The sequence below is a fragment of the Lynx canadensis genome, chromosome A1 (genome assembly GCF_007474595.2).
Source record: "Lynx canadensis isolate LIC74 chromosome A1, mLynCan4.pri.v2, whole genome shotgun sequence".
NCBI lineage: Eukaryota > Metazoa > Chordata > Mammalia > Carnivora > Felidae > Lynx > Lynx canadensis.
The window spans coordinates 19540095-19557665 of NC_044303.2; the positions used below are offsets into that span (position 1 = coordinate 19540095).

Here is a 17571-nt window from a genome sequence, read left to right on the forward strand (position 1 = left end):
AAACATCTGATGAATTAAAAATTCAATTGTGCTAAGGATAAACAGTCCCCATCGAATGCAAGCGAACGTTTTGACAAGCAACTAGGAGCTATGCTAACGTGCTTTCTAAATCTATTAAGTAGTATTTTGCCATGAAAATGTTTCACGTAAACTTTAAAACCGTGGCTGTGGGGAATTTCAATCCAGCCAGTGGAGAATAAGGCAGATCAGATTCACTTAAGGGGCAAGGGAACAGACGTGTGTTAGGCACCCAATGGGCGCCAGGGATGTGCTGTGTCCTTCCTGTATCTTCCCTCATTCAGTCTTCTCAAGGTCCTCTAAGATGTCTCATTTTCAAAAATGAAGGAACCAAGGCTCCCAGACTTGACTTCTAACTTGCTCCAAGTCACAGAGGCCTAGTGGCTTCGAAGGGGGTTATTGTAGCCACCGCATCCTGTGGCCGCCTCCCAGAAGGGCCCAGAGTGGGCCGGTGTGCCAGGCGACCCTGTGCCTGTTTGTCAGGGGTGGCGCAGCTGTGGCCCCTCCTGTCCTGGGCCTCTGCTGTAGTACCAAATCCATGCGGTCCAGCACAGTCCTCAGAGAGGCCCTGGAGGAATGCTTCTGGATTAATTGATCTCACGGGGGAAAGAGCTCGTTTACTTCTTGTTGGCTTACCTGAGTCCTTCCTTTCCTTCAATGCTCGGCTCAAACCCCACCACCTTCCTGAAGCCATCTCCAGCAGCCCCATCCCCCTCCACTGAATTCTTCAGGTAATTCTTGCCTGTATCACTCTTTTGGCTGCTGAACACATGACCTATTAGTAACTGTCAAAAAGACAGAGTACGTCCCCAGTAGACTACCCGCTGCCTGCAGCCAAGAGCCACGTCCGATTTTGGTGTGTGAAGCCCGTGTCCTGGCGTGGGGCCTGGCACGTAATGGGTTCTCAAAAACACTCACCACTGAGAGTAACCTTGTGAGCAGACCTCACACCGTCTTGGGGCTCCGGTATATTTACATAGGGCCAAAGATGGAAAGCTTCTAAAATGAGATGGCATCCTACCTTAATAACCTTGTCAGTTCCAGAAGTCAGTAACCATCCTCTGGTTGCATCGAAATGCACATGCACAATGTTATGTTTACTGTCATGGAAGGTAGCCGTGGGTGCACGTCTAGAAGGAGCAAAGTAAGTTTCCGAGAGTGAAAAGTAGTGACACATGAATGAAAGAGACCTAAGGTGTCATTAAGCTCTAATTTGCAGCCAAATGGCTAAGACTGCTTCACATTATTTATTATTTTTTAATGTTTATTTCTGAGAGAGAGAGAGAGCCAGATTATAAGCAGGGGGAGGGGCAGAGAGAGAGGGAGACACAGAATCCAAAGCAGGCTCTAGGCTCTGAGCTGAGCTGTCAGCACAGAGCCCAATGCAGTGCTCGCACTCATGGACCACGAGATCATGACCTAGCTGAAGTTGGACGCTCAACCAAATAAGCCACACAGGTGCCCCTATTTTTAAATTTTTTTTTTAAATTTTATTTTTAAGTAAAGTCTGTACCCAACATGCGGCCCCAACTCACAACCCCTAGGTCAAGAGTTGCATGCTCTACCGACTGAGCCAGCCAGGTGCCCCAAGACTTACTCACTTTAAAATTACTCTTTATATCTACTGTTAGTCCCTGGGAACCTGTTGATGATTTTTTTTCTTAAGGTGCAACGATTCTTGTCTTCTCCAGAATGGGAAAGAGATGATGACATTTCCCAAAGTCTTACGGATTACTTGTTGCTCTGATAGAGCCTATGAAAATCTCTATTGATGCTTTTGACAAATCTTAAAACAAACGCCTCAATGCTTTTGCTAAGTCTCAGAAGAACTTGCTGGTACCTGTGCCTATTAAAAACAAAAAGCACACCTGTTACAAAGCCTAAGATACTATTACCATTCTAACTGAAGGGCTGCCTAATCTATTTCCTTGTGTTCCTGGTGTTAACTCGCAGGCTTCTTAGTTTTTCTATGGTGTTCTAACTCTTTAACCGGTAAAACAACCTATCAACAAACATCATTATTTGTTTTGTATTTTTTCATCTGAGCTTTTTTTTTTTTTTTTTTTTTTTTGGTAAGAAGTCTTGTCAACTGCCTAGGTTGTCTAGAGGCAAAGCAGAAGAGGCAGGACAAACGGTGACATGGGGAGGAGGGGGAAGGAGGGACATAGGGAAGGAGACGGCTGTCCTCTCCTCGTGTTTCAAGGGGGCCCACTCTGCAGTGGGCTCTCTGAAGACGGCTGTTACCTGTAGCTAAGTCTGCAGCACAGATCTTGAGTATTCTAAAACGGTCACTTTCAAATATTTAGAATTCAAGATTTAGGTTCAATGTGCTGTTGCCTAGGCTATCTGGGTCTGTGTCTTTATCTATTAAATGAAGAATTAATTTAGAATATCTCTAAAGTTTCTTGCAGCTCTCTAATGAAAAAGAACTCTCTTATGAATTCCATCACATATGATGAGTGGAAAATAATCAATGAATATAAATGCTTATTGATGCAAGGGCATCTTAATTTATATTTGATATGGATAAATAAGAAGGAAAAAACACGTAAGTTAGGGTTATCTGTAAGAGAATGCTTTGGTTTATTAATTGCCAAGAATTTCCTTTAAATGCTGACTTCCTCCGGTGCATCTTAAATGTGTTTCTATCTACGTGCCTCTTACAAGACACCTATCTTATACTTAAAATGATTCTACTGTAGACAAGGTACGGGAGTAGGTGGGGGAGAATCGGGCAGGTAAGTTCCTCAGGAGAGCGTGCCGTCATCCATTATATAAGGGGAACGTGTTGCAAAGCATTCTGTTTACTCCTGGGGCACTTTGGAAGTAGCGGCATTCAAGGGGTAACACAGATGTGCCCCTCCACGTACACATCCCAACGCTGACGTGCAGTAACCTAAGGTCCGAGGATATTGGGCAAGACCAACAAGCAAGACTGAGTAGCCGCACGGCCGGCAGTCCTGGCCTCTTAGGTAAAGTGGCTTAGCGATTCTGGAGAAGACGCCAACTTCTGGAGCCTGTGGGCTGATTCAGCTCCTGTAAAGATAGCAGCTTGGGCTAGAAAGTGAAGCTTGGGCTCCTACACTCCTGAGCAACCCTTAAGGAAATAAACAGATAGAAGGGTTTGCTGGAAGAACATCTGTTTGCAGTGCACATGTCCTTGGGGGTGGAGAAAAGCACAGAAGACATGAATTCTTCATGTGTACTCCCTTTTCCTGTCTCGTAAGAGAACACGCATCTCTTGGAAGGAAGGAGGGCTTTACCCACTTGCCATGGTCTATATTCTATAAATTTTTTTAAGTTTATTTATTTATTTAGAGAGGAGGAGGGGGTAAGCATGAGAGAGAGGGGGAGAGAGAGAATCCCAAGCAGTGAGGCTCAATCCAATGAACCGTTAGGTCATCACCTGAGCCAAAACAAGGACACTTAACCACTGAGCCACCCAGGCACCCCGCCATGGTCTCTATTCTAAACCAGCAGGAACGAGGACACCGTTGGTCACGGCTGAGGTGCCGAGGGCAGCTTCCCAGATCACATTCTCTCTTTCACCCTGACAGCCCTGCGCATTGCTGGAACTCACTCTTCATCGGTGATGGCCTCGTGGCAGCTGTCACAGACCCTCACTTCAAACTCGAAGCCCATCAGGGGGATGGAGGAGCGCTTGGAGCTGCACTTGCCGCAGACGGCCTTCCCACACTTGCGGCAGTGGTGCTGGTGGGAGAGAGAGCGCACTCTTGCTGTGGCTCCCACGCCTCTGCCTTACCAGGCTCAGGCGTGGTCAACAGCATTCAGGGGAGGATGTTAAACAAGAGCGCCCAGGAAACTGAAGGAACACACCAGGCGTGTTCTCTTCGGGGCTCTTTATTCAAAGGAAAGCTGCTGGAAAGACATCTGCTCATGCCACCGCACCCGCCCCTTCCCCCACCCCTACCACAGCCCCCTTTCGCCCATTCTCGGTCCTTCCCAGCCATCATTAGTATGAACTCCACAGATTATGCTGCTGGATGAAGGAGAACATGAGTGAAGCCCAATTCATGCTCAGGCCACGCTCAGGCTGGGTGACTAACACTGATTTCCTTGGGGAGGACCAAATCCAACCTCGAATCAGACTGAAAATGCTCTATTATTATGAGTAGATCTAAATGATGAAAACTAAGATGGCAGGAGAGAAAGTGAAATTATTAAGAAGAAATAAACACCACTTACATAATTTCATGGTTTGGTACCACTATGAGATAAGCATGACCCCTCTAATTTTACGATGTGTTTCGGTAGACGCCACTAGAATTCTAAAATCACATCCCTTAACTACTTGGAACAAGGCACTACAGAAGCTGAACCCAGAAGGAATGAGCTGCAGTCGATAAGGGAATAAATTCATGTGCAGTCACAAAGTGGCTGCAGGGTTATAACTGACCCCCCCGCCCCCCGCACCGTCCCCGCCAACTTCTGCCCAGGGTGCTGGTTCTTCTAAGATCACAGGTGAAGTTATTTCCGCTCTATTACATTCTGATGAGGGATCTGTATCACCCACCTGTCTTAGGCCAATTTTCTTACTGTCCCACATTTGCTTGAAGTTCCAGAAGAAAGGCTGATCACATTTTTGGCAGGAGTCGCTGTCCAACCATTCAGGGGTCTTGTGAAATAAAGCACACGCAACAGGACACAGTGAGGAGCAGTGAGGACAATGAACGATTAACACCGATGAAAGTTACAGAATCAAGATGTGTTTACAAGAAACAGAGGTATGATTGCTCAGTTAGTCATTGAAAAAATATTCACTGAAGGCCTATTGTGCGTCGAGCCCTGGGGGACGTAGTGGTGAATTAAAAGAATCTCTGTCATCATGGAGGACTACACAAGAAAATATTATGAATGTCAATTACTTAAATAAGTGAAAGTGCTAAGGCCTGAGAAGGCGACGCAGAGTACCATGAGAGCGGAACAGCACAGGCTGGGGCTCAGGCGCATTCAGGGATGGCTGGGGCCACGCCACACAGAGTTCTGAGAGCCATGGTGACTTTAGCACATATTCTCAGATCGTATATCTGCTCTGGCTGTATATAATTATGTGTAACTGCACATGACACATACACACAGCTACCTGTGTGGGAAGGATACAATGTGGCCTCAGTGGGTACTCAGGGAAGCTGCATGTCCACCTTCCGCTCACGGCAGGGCCCAGCAAGGGTGCAGGCTTTGCTCTCTGCCTCATGGACCACATACTATTCCGCCTCCCAGCAAGGGTGCAGGCTTTGCTCTCTGCCTCATGGACCACATACTATTCCGCCTCCCAGCAAGGGTGCAGGCTTTGCTCTCTGCCTCATGGACCACATACTATTCCGCCTCTGTTCGCTATTTCCCAACCCCATCACGAGTACTCGAAACTGTTTCAAATGAGTTTAAAAGACGTATTAAGCTTAAAGTTACTCCTTAGCAAATCTTTACGGATTATGCAAATGGTGACTCTACATCTGTTTCTAGAGTTCCATGTTCAACTCTGTACATTTCATCATTTGGCAGAGAGACTGATCTCTTTCCACCTATCACTGAACCCAAGGAAACTGGACAAATATATCCAACTCCAGGGTTTCTCAAAAATGAATTCCAGGAAACCCCAATGTGACTCGCAGGCCACTTACTATATAAAAGAAGCCTGAGATCAAACAAGTTTCAGAAATGTGGCAAACAACAGCCTGCCCCCTCTCTCTACGAGATTCAACAGACAGCAGCATAGCCAAGGCTCGGAAAGGCTTTTGTCTGTTGATGTAATCCTTTTCCAAAGAAGACCTGTTATGGAACAGATTTGGGGGGTTAGCCTATTCTCCCACCTCCAAGCAGAAATGAACCTAAAGCTATACACACTGTCTCAAAAAAGAAAAGTAAAAAGATGACATTTTAGGAGTTCCAATTCTTGGTTTATTTATTTTAGCAAAACCAAAGAGTTATTAGGAAGTAAGCCTTGATTTGCTTTGTAATTTGCATGCTCTAATCAGTTTAAAGACAGATTTGACAAAGTAATACAAAGTTTTCAGGCAAAAACATTTTATCCCTGAAAGACTTATCTATGTTGTGATTTTTCAAAACACTTATGATGCAGGAAAATTCACAAAAGAGTCACATACACACACTACTGCATCTTTTGTAAGGAAGCATACAGGTTTAGGACATGTATCAAATGCGTCACAGTGGGTGTCTATGAGGGGGAAATGGGAGTAAGGATCAGGAAAAGGGAACAAAATCAGCATGTGTGGTATGATTCCATTTTTTATCCACCCCCCCCCCCGCCCCCGCAATGCTTATACATGTGTTTTTGCAGAGCAAACTATAAGGAAGGACTTTTGCCAACATGTTACGGGTGATATTTCTGGGGTGGGTGACATGTTTTCTATTTGTTAATGAGCACTCTGTGATTTTTCTACAAAGAACATGTATTGTATATACGTCTAAAAAATGATAACGATTCTTGACAAAACGGGTTTCACGAACAAGAGAAACACAGGTTTAGCCTATGAGATGTCAACTCGATGTGTGCTCAGCCACTCAGTCTCCCTCTGCTCCCCAACGCCAATCACCTCTGACTGCTTCTACTGCTCACAAGCATAGGGTGGCTTCTCTTGTTCACCTGGTCTTTACTTGTGGTGTTTCCTGTTCTGGTCGGAGCACATCCGGGCCCCATCAATCTTTCATTTCAGCGCCATGTCCTTGCACAAACTCTCTGCTGAGAAAGCCAACAATGGTAACGCCCCTTCATAAATACCCGGCACTAATGTTCTATCTTACAGCAACTACGATCGAATCCTTCATACCATTTAATAACAGAAAAGACCCACATGTCTTTTCTTCCAGGAAGTCAGCCAGCACAGGGACTGCTTCCTTACAAGTCTCCAGCCTCCTGAGTTAAGCACCCTGCATAACATTTGCCAGGACCCAGAAGCTCCACAGATACATCTCAGGTCTTTACATTTCTAAAAGATGACCCTTGCAAAAAATGGCTGGAACTATCACTCAAAGAAGAAGATTCAAAACAGTCAGCAAGTACCAAGTGTCCCTTTGATATCCGCATGTCAAAGGGTGTAACTTAAGCAAGATGACTCAAAGGACAGCCCATCAACCACCTGGTTTCATCTCTGGAAACCACATCATTATCCTCTTTGGGGCCTCTGTCCATCAAGGGTGGAGGCTGCATGCACTGAGGGAAAAGAGCCCGGTGGCTCCCCCTCTCCTGGTCTGGTCAGTTAGGCCTGGGAAGAAGTCAGGACAGACTAGGTGTGACCGTCCCTCACCCAAAGCAGGCTACAGCACAGAATCCACAGTCACATGGACGGCCTGGCTGGCGTGGTCACCACACACTGCACCGATTTCCCTGCTGTTACACTGAAGGGGCCAAGCGGTGCTTTCAAAAGCCATATTCTACAATTCCCCACTTCCAAAGCGTAATGATCATTTTAATTAGTTACTAATAGAACTCCCATGGATTTATGGTTTGGGCAAGTCAGGCTTTAATCTTCTTAAGCATTTAATTACTGGCATTTGAAAGGCATTACATTGTGGATAATAGCAACCACTCTCTTGAAAGGAGATTGGGGTGAGGGCGTGGAAAGAAGTTGGGAAATTGCTTTTGTCTTTTTAAAGTGTTGCTTTTCTAAGTCTTGCACCCTGCAAAGAAATAAATTAGAAGAATATACACTGTCAGAGGGAAAGTTCACCCCGCGTAGTTCTAGGGAAATGAGAAAATGGTTAACTTCAAAGTCCTTGTCAAAGGGGATATTCAGTAAACAGATCAGTTGTTAAGATGCTCAAAGATGAAAAAAGAAAACTCATAAAGAAAGAATCCTATGATAAAACTTAAATGTATGCTTAAAAATGACAAAGTATATATTTATATCTGGAGAATGGTTAAAAGCACAAAAATAGTTATTTCTGATATTTCTACTAATATCAAACTAAAAAGACTCTGACTTCATCAAGTACCATTTCTCACACATTAGCCACCGTTCTCTAACATAAAGCACATGAGTTTTCTATGCTCCTAGGGCACTTTAGGGAGTAATCGCCTGAAAATAGATGGTTCCCTTTTCCCACCTGAACTTTGGTTATGAATGGAGCAACAGATTCAAAGTCTGAACAGCTTAGTCTCGGTCAAAATTCTTATGAAATCTCTATTGCATGAATGTTACATGCCAATTTGTGAGGGGTAAAAAAAATGGAATTTCCTTTTGTACGGAAAAAAATTTTTTAAGGTTTACTTGGTTTTGAGAGACAGAGAGAGACAGAACCTGAGTGGGGAAGGGGCAGAGAGAGAGGGAGACACAGAGTCCGAAGCAGGCTCCAGGCTCTGAGCTGTCAGCACAGAGCCCGACACGGGGCGTGAACCCACAAACTGTGAGATCACAACCTGAGCCAAAGTCGGACACTCAACCGACTGAGCCACCTAGGCGCCCCCAAAAATTTTTTATTCTCTGACATAACATGTCTTATTTCACAGTTTAATCATAAAATAAAGCAGAAATGAGCAGAAGGGGAAGCTGAGGCATTCCTCGGCAGACCCAGAACCGCACAGCCCAGCCCAGCGGCCATGGAGTGGTCCTGTGACCTGCTGTGACACATACCTCCTGCCTCTCCACGTCCATGTTCCAGACCACAATCCCACCGTCACCACCGCAGGAGATGAGCTGCCGTGTGTGCTGCGCATAGGAAAGGGCCTGGACTTTGTCACTGCAAAAGAAAGCAAAAGTCAGTGACAGTTCTGGAGAGCAAATGAAAGCCCTAAAGGCAAGAAGCCCAGCAAAGTCAATCAGTGCGCATGCTCACCCTTGAGCCCCAAGCACAGGTCTTAGATATCAGATGGAATCAAAATATTTAAGATGCTGAGGCCCAGGAAGACAGAGTTTTTGTCAGTTACCAACACTTAAGGGAAAAAGCTGATTGGTGAACTCAGTGTAAGATAGTACTATCCCTTTCCTTAATTGATTTATTATATATAAAATCTGTGGCACATGTCTGTGCTGTATTTGTTCTAAAGTCATGATTTTACCTTTTAAAAAAAAATTTACTTTAGAGAGTGCGTGAGGCGGGGAGAAGGACAGAGGGGGAGAGAGAGAGGGAGAGAGAGAGAGAGAGAGAGAGAGAGAGAGAGAGAGAGAGAGAGAGAGAATCTTCAGTAGGCTCCACGCTCAGTGTGGAGCTGGACACAGGGCTCAGTCCCACCACCCTGGGATCACAACCTGAGCTGACATCAAGAGTTGGATGTTCAACCGACTGAGCTACCCAGGTGCCCCTGATTTTACCTTTTATAAGAAAAGTATCTTTTTTTAATGTTGATTTTTGAAGGAGAGAGACATAGAGTGCAAGTGTGGGAGGGGCAGAGAGAGAGGGAGACACAGAATCTGAAGCAGGCCCCAGGCTCCCAGCAGAGAGCCCAGTGTAGGGCTTGAACTCATGAACTGTGAGATCATGACCCAAGCCAGAGTTGGATGCATAACCGACTAAGTCACCCAGGCACCCCCCCCCCCCAAAAGTATCCTTTAAGAGTACTGGAGGTCATTCATCGGAATGCCCACTGCATTCCTGCCAGATCGAGGTAAACCATGTTGCCTGAGGTGTGAGGCACATCATGGTGGCTTAAGCCAAAGGGTGCCATTTCTTGGCTTCCAGAGTGAAACCAAAGCAGGAATAGACTTGAGTTTTGCTGACTATCTATTTTCTCTAGTTTTCATTTCCTCTCTACTCATTTTGTGTTTTATTTTTCTTTCTAGTTCATACATGGCTGATGAATTATTCCTTCTTGGGGAGAGCCAAGACCAGTTCTGTGGTCTGACAATTTGAGCATCACTAACAAAAGGTTATATACGTTATTCTCCATTGGGTGAGGGAATAGGAAACTGGCTCCTTGGTTGTTTCTGATTATGTTTCTATGTTGAGCTCAAATCAATTAAGGATTCTGTGCCCACTGGGAAGGAGAACAACTCCTTGAAATCTGGACTGGGTTTTTTTTTTGTGTGCTTTCGTGTTTCCTTTTGCCCTGCAGCTGAAGTTGTGGAACAGATGCTGTTAAAGCCCCGTGTGTCTGCGTCTACACTTCAGTAAGGCTGTCCCTCTCGTATATGGAGTGCTATTGTATTTCCAGAGGGTGTCAATAACTTAGATTACAGTATTATTTCTTTTTTCTTGTTTTAATTTCTTTTTTTTAGATCATAGTACTTCTTAAATTATAAGAACTTGTTCTATTTGGCTTATAAAGAGAAACAAATGTTTATAGAAATTCATTCTTCCTAAACTTAACAGAAAAAAAGGAAATTGGGCCTCTAAAACTTTAAGTTTACTAGACTTAAAAATTCTTTTACACAAAATACTAACTCAATAACATTTTAAGAACCTAAGTTCAGAGAATTGAGGCTAATTCTTTGGCAAGTGAGACTAGTATGGTTACATTTTAAAACACAGCTAGTCTTTTTCTAATTTATCAGTGTTAAGTATAACACAAGTGTACAACTTATTTTAATGGGGTTGATTTCTTATAAGTGTATATAGGATAACTGGTCAAACAAGCGAATATGATGCCTATATAATGCTTAAGACTATTAAAAATATAAATTCGTGTTGAATGCAACTGAATTAAGTGTTTTGATAAAGTTTCTCTATAACTAGCAATTATGTGTTATGGCACATCAACTTACAGATAATCCCTAAGATCTTTAGGTGACTTAAAATGGATTACTATTAGGTTGAACTAATTGACAAATAATCGTTGGATACCCACTTAGATAATTTCCAAGTAAGTCAGAATACTGAAACTTTGATTACAAAGCATAATATTAAGCTTATATATACTTCCTTTTTATTTTGTACATCCTAGACAGGTTGCAACTTAGGTGAGTCACCAATGAACACGTCCACGTGTGCCACCTTAAGGAGACATAAAAGTGGCATATGTTCCAAGAGAAATTTCTGTGGTGTGCGCTCCTGAGCTTTGCTGTTCTGCTCGGATGCTTGTATGTGACAGCTTTCAATTATCCACATCCTCCCTCCTCCCAATTTTCTCTAGGAGATATACACTAGTTACTTTGGTTAATTATTATAATTAAAATGGATGGTTGAGACTATGCCAGGGGCAGTAATGGAAACAAGATATGACGATGTGTGGGCTTTTGTTTTTCAAAGAGAAAACAGAACAGTTTTGTCTTAAAGCAATGGTTCTCGAAGTTTTTTGTCTCAGGACCCCTTTGCACTCTTAAAACTTATTTGAGGACACTAAAGAGCTTTGGTTTAAATAAGTGATAACTATCAATATTTATTGTATTTGAAGTCAGAATTGAGAATTAAAAAAAAATATCGATTCATTTGGAATTAGCAACGAATCCATTCCATCTTAATATAAATAACATATATTTGATGAAAATTAACTGTACTTCCCAAAGTGACAAATTTTGATGACAAAAATAGCACTGTTGAACATTTCTGCAACTCTTTCTAAATAGTATGTGGCTTTACAGGAGCAAGCCAGATAAACATCTCTTTCTGCATTTATTCTGATGCCACTCGTCATGCAGCCTCTGGAAAACTCCATTGTACATTTTTGAGAGAATATGGATGAATAAGGCAGTTCTAAAGTAAAGTATAAATGTGTTCCAGAATATGAGAAAGAAAAATGAAGGATAAAACTTGGAATGTGAATTTTATTTGCTTTGGTTTATAATACTTGAGTCTGAAAAAAGAGCAATAAAATGCATTAAAATCTTGGCGTAGTTCCCTCAGTTTTGATGGCCTGCTTCCTTGCCTTACTGATTAATGCCTTTGACTACAATGCAAAAGGATATTTTTTACCTTCTATAGAATCTGCCTAGCTAGCAAAGATTTTGTGTGTCACCACAATTATTTTCAGAGCTTTATGTTGACTTGGTTAAAGTCCCAGAAACATCTCTGACAACTCTTTTGATTTTGCCTTCCCAGACTGTACCCTGTCTTTTGAAAAAATAAAATAAAAAATTTGGGATACTTTTTATACCTACAGCTATCTTTGAGATTTCCTGGAGGGATCCTTGAGAATTGTAAAGATGTGTTCCTTTGCCTCATAAAAAGAGAGATGCTATAAATAACTGTATTCGTTTGCTATGTTGCTATTTTAAGAGTTTCATGGGACGAGTTGTCAGATCACAAGAGATGCTCAGTCTTCCCTAGGTCAAGTCAGTATAGATAGATGTTATTAATATATAAGTATTTCTAAGGTTGCATATTTTATGGGAGGACCCTGGAGATTAATCAGAGCTCTCATTGTCTATAATATGTTTTCCCCTCTGGGGAAATAATGATCAAAACTCTTGGGAAACACTTATGTAGGCTATCTCAATAGAGAATTTTATTCTCCTCCCTTATGATATTATCTGTCACAGTAAAAAAAAAACAAAAACCTAACCATTAAAGTCTCTATAATCTATAGATAACTTTTGTTTCACTCTGATGCTTGCCTGAGGGCTCTGTTATAAGCTACAGTCCAGAAAGGAGAATCTCGAGAGTTTCACAGAAAAGGACGACATGTACCAGGTATTTTAAAATATTGCTATTTCAAAGAACAGACTCTCAGGCAAAGGTTACAGAGCTGACACGGCTTAGACAATTTGTAAGCTGTGCTAGTGGACCAAGTCTGGATTTCCTTGGATTTCTGGACTCTTTTTAGTCTGGCTGCAGATGGCTTCATGAATGCAGACTACTAAAGCAAGAACCAGCAGAACAAGAATTAATTACACAGGACTGAATGAACTGAAGAGGGACATTTTACTGTGGTTATATGTCTGGAATATTGTTAAATGTTCTTTGGATCTATGAGGCTGCCTTTTCTCTTACTTTTTACCCTACGTCTAACCTACAATCTTGTAAACTCTGCTTTTATAAGCTAAAGAAACATTTAAACATGACATCCAGTTTTCAATGATTCCCCCGGAATTAAAACAGTAATACTGGATCCCCTTAAATTTAATGGCAATATATTTATTTTGTAGGTTCAGTTAGCCTCCATCCAAAGGATATGACTTGGCAACCAGGTCTTTACCTGGAGTGTCATATTAGAGAACGATGCTCATCGAATCAGATATGACTAGCCACTTGAACTTATGGCGCCAATGCTTATAAAGTCTTCCCAGGAAAACTGGCCTAGTACTGGCTTTGCAGGGTCCTGGCCTTACAGATAGTAAGGAAACTACCAGGCCAGGGACCTGGCAAACGTTGGCAACCTCGAGGAAGTCAACCAAAGCTGTAAATACCACAGGTGAAATATGGTGCAGAATCTTTTGGGCTAGCTTTCCTAATCTTGGTACAGCCAATAACAGAGGCTTTGAAAAGCCCAATCCAAGATTCCTTATAAAAACTTGCAGGCAGAAGTTAATTCTGCAGGCTTGATAGTTATTGTTTAATACTCTTTGGCTCTATTATTTGCAAAGCAAACCAAGAAGACCTATATGGCTAATTAACACTTTCACCGTACAATGTAAATAATTAGGCCAAACCTTATGAGACCAACCTTTTGTGATTGAGAATAATCTTTGAGATTATTATGATTATAGGAGGGGTGGGGGAAGAACTATCAGGCAGACTGTGAAGGAATGAAATGGGCAAAAAGAAATTACTGGTATCTTCAAATGAAATATCAGGTAATACCTAGCATACCTTTTGGGGTTGTCTGATTCTGTAGGGGTCTGCATCTTTCAGTACCATTAACTTTGCTATTTTATAACTCTGTAAGTTACACGAACCTGGTATTATTGCAAATGAACCTTTCCAGTGATGATATAACTAATCCCCCTGCCCTCCCCCTCCCACAGAAGAAGCCAATTGTGAATCCACCTACAAATTCATTTCAGTTCTCCATTGTCTATGCATACGTCTGTTCTTTGGGTTTTCCTTTGAACTGGTGTAACATCTTACTAGTCCCTTTAGTAATTAATGACTAATATAACATTTTCACTGGGTATTTGTTAACAAAAGAGTCAATTGTTTTCTGTCTCTCTTGGCTGCTACTTCACACATTTTAAAGTATGGAGCGCCACCATTCTGACATTCAAGGGCAAGAAGGAAAATCTATCTACTTGAACAGACTCGTAACCCGGTGATTTGAACTACATTTCATTTGTTAAGGCATCTTGATACACATCAGTGATCTTGTAAAACCAAAATAAGCTACAGAAGGAACTGCTTTGCCACTCATAGCTGGCAGCAACATTCAGCAACCAATACATAATTTATGGGACTCCAATACTGTTAATATTCCAACACAGATGAGTGGAACACAGTGATGAATGCTGGATTCCAAGCTTTGTAATAAAGCTGCTCAGGGACTTCTTGATTTAAGGATTCACAATCTAACCACCTTGCAGTTAAAAACGAGGTAAGGGAACATCCCCAGGTTCACAGATTGAGGGTTATAAAGAACAAAAGATACCTTCTTCTTACATTCATGTTTCATCTGACATCAGTGTAGCATTTATACTGGAAAGCATTTCAAAACTGGTTATCATTCCACGGGTGAGAGCTCCAAGTCCTGCATTGCAAATGCTCTTACCGGTGCACAAAAGCCTCACTTTTCACAACTACCAGGATCTGCCAGCTACAAAGACTACACTTACTGGCAATGGCCTCATTTCCCTTCTCACCAGCCCTAGAGGGAACACAGGCCTTAGTAGGCCTAGCTACATAATTTGGGGGGTGGGGGGGGGAGCGTCATGCACAATGAAAATGCAGGGCCCCTTGCTAAAAATGTACTAACAATGACAAGATGGTGACAGCAGGACATTAACCCAAGCATGGGGCCCATCCAAGCATGGGGCCCTGTGTGACTGCACAGGTAGCATGCCCCTGAGGCCGGTGCTGTGTCTGATGCTTGTTAAGGAAAAAGGGTAGAGAAGCCTTTATTCTTTTTATTCAAACAGATTTTCAGACATAAGGTAACATCTGCTCAAATGTCAACTTAGGTCCTCTTCTACATCCTAAGAGTAGTACAGCAGCTTTCATTTCTTTGATGAAAAGTCCTAGATTACTTGGTGCAAATCTAATCAGTCATGCACCTGCTCCCAGAGAACTCACTCTCTTATATTCAGAGCCCCCACATTCATAAGTCTCCCAAACCTCCAAGGACCAGAAAAGGCTCGTGAGTAATCCACACATGTGAGGTCCCCCGGATAACAGATACTTGGGGCCATCTCACACCAAAGGGACCCTGGATGGATCTGCCTCCCTGGGAATCCTTGGATCACAGCCAGCCTGAACCGGAACATAGGATCCTACTGGGAGTGCTGGTTCGAGATTGGCAACATTTGGCTGTTTACCGGCTAAGACGGAAGATCAGAGCAGCCGCTGCCCTTCTATCCGCCTGCAAGTTCCTGAAAACACTGTACTGAGTTCATGCAGTTCTGTTTTGGGTAACCTCCTGATCCTCAGAACAATGAGAACACATTCATCTCCTAAGATCCAAATCAACAGTGACTCCCTCCACTGAGGCTTCCCATTTTTCAGTACAACTGGCAAACTGTCCCACCTCGTCCCCATTCTCATGCCTCTATAGCACCATTTAGGCAGTGGGTGTTGCCATAGTGCCCTTCATATCCGAAGTGTCTGCTATAAAGTCTGGTATATAGACAGAGATCAGTAAACTTCTGTTGAGTGTAATATAAATTGAGGGAGTAGGTACATGTGGCAATACTTCCACTTAAAATGCTATGTTCAGAGAGAAATACAAATCCTATCCAAAAGCTTGATTTACAAATTACTATAATTTTTATTCACAAGAATATTCTTTTTTTTTTTTTTTTTAAATTTTTTTTTCAACGTTTATTTATTTTTGGGACAGAGAGAGACAGAGCATGAATGGGGGAGGGGCAGAGAGAGAGGGAGACACAGAATCGGAAGCAGGCTCCAGACTCCGAGCCATCAGCCCAGAGCCCGACGCGGGGCTCGAACTCCCGGACCGCGAGATCGTGACCTGGCTGAAGTCGGAGGCTTAACCGACTGCGCCACCCAGGCGCCCCATTCACAAGAATATTCTTAACACCTGTCACTTACTGTCCCTTACTCTTGTGCTGATTATTTTACATGCATTATATCATTTATGGTTTTTGACAACCTTTGAGGGTTTTCCTTTCCAATATTATCCTTACTTTAGAGATGAGGAAACTGAGGATCGGAGAGATAGAGAGCCCTGCTTAGAGCCAGAAGGGCTGGCTCAAAAGCAGCCTGGCCTGATCCAGAGGCCAGCAATTAATGACCACACCACGGAGCACCACCCCTCGGATAAGATTCCACTCTCCATGAAAACCCTAATTTCGAATTCTTTGATCTATTATGCATTAGCTAAGTGAGAAATAGAAAAAAAATCTCTTCCCCTGTATCCTAATAATTCTCCAGTGATACAATGAGAAATGCTCCTAAATCTGAGATTCGCAAAGAGAGAAACCTTGCTCTCTTGACCCTTGCTCTCCTTCCCCAAACCCAGGAAAGGATGAATGTGAGAATTCTACTTCCTTTCCTAACTTGACAGGCAATTTACCTGATAAAGAGGGAAAGGTACAAATTCTCCCGATGGATATTTATCGACGAATAGCCCCTCTCTTTTAAAAAAAAATTTTTTTTTAATGTTCATTTATTTTTGACAGACAGACACAGAGTGTGAGCGGGGTAGAGGCAGAGAGAGACACACAGAATCTGAAGCAGGCTCCAGGCTCTGAGCTGTCAGCACAGAGCCTGATGCGGGGCTCGAACTCATGAACCGTGACATCATGATCTGAGCTGGAGGCTTAACTGACTGAGCCACCCAGATGCCCCACTGACTAGTCCGTCCCTTTCTTTACCAAAAGGCTTTGAAGATGCTTGTAGCAAAAGTCTTATACATGCTAAGAGTCGGAAGAGAAAAACCAAGAGCTGGGACTATGGAAAAAGGAAGCAAATACACAGGCCATGTGTGCCAACAGCCGGGGCTGTGACCACGTCCCCCGTAACCGAAGATCCCAGTCTTGGTGGAGGGTTCCATCCCAAAAAGTTCATCTGTGCTTTAAATCGAGTTACCGTTAAACTAAATTGCCACAAAGTCTTAAAAGACTGAGAAAAATACTGCTAGAAAGGAAAATTATGGTCATAAAGTTGGTCATGAAATGACAGGTATTATCTAAGAATAAAAAAGGATCTAAAAAGCCCAAGTATCGTTATTAGGTTTGACACGGTGGGCATGGGACAATAAATGTCCAGGCTTATGCTCCTATAATATCCATCCAACTGGTAACGGATACTTCAGAAACATAACTGGTCCCTGAAACTGGAACCTTTTCTTTGCCTTTCCTTCCACAGAGCTAGCACACAATCATGGTCCACTTGCTACAGGGAATAAAAATACCAAAATGTTTCAAATGCAGAGAATATTGTATAGAAGTATACTTTCTTAGCTTTTTTCCCTTGGACTTGGAAACATTTCAGTTACTCTAGTGCTAAAGCTCTCTCTGCTTTGATGGGTTTTTCACACACCAGATCAAATTAGTTGCACAAATGTCTTATTTCTGCTGAAGGATGCAATGA

General features: G+C 42.7%; 2 protein-coding genes across 3 annotated transcripts in view; one reads left to right on the forward strand and one right to left on the reverse strand.

Moving 5' to 3' along the window:
• The window catches only part of DHRS12 (dehydrogenase/reductase 12), a 58539-nt gene extending 46971 nt beyond the window's left edge, over positions 1-11568 (forward strand). The window contains exons 9-10 of the mRNA XM_032593444.1: positions 9777-9862; positions 11514-11568. The gene's annotated coding sequence lies outside the window, so the exon portion shown is untranslated. The remainder of the gene's footprint in view (positions 1-9776; positions 9863-11513) is intronic.
• The window catches only part of WDFY2 (WD repeat and FYVE domain containing 2), a 177317-nt gene that overhangs the window by 1891 nt on the left and 157855 nt on the right, over positions 1-17571 (reverse strand). For both annotated transcript variants that reach the window (XM_030309887.2, XM_030309903.1), the window contains exons 8-11: positions 8631-8736; positions 4553-4654; positions 3599-3729; positions 1040-1148 (exon numbers count right to left, since the gene is read on the reverse strand). In XM_030309887.2, the coding sequence (XP_030165747.1) occupies positions 1040-1148; positions 3599-3729; positions 4553-4654; positions 8631-8736 (448 nt within the window). The remainder of the gene's footprint in view (positions 1-1039; positions 1149-3598; positions 3730-4552; positions 4655-8630; positions 8737-17571) is intronic.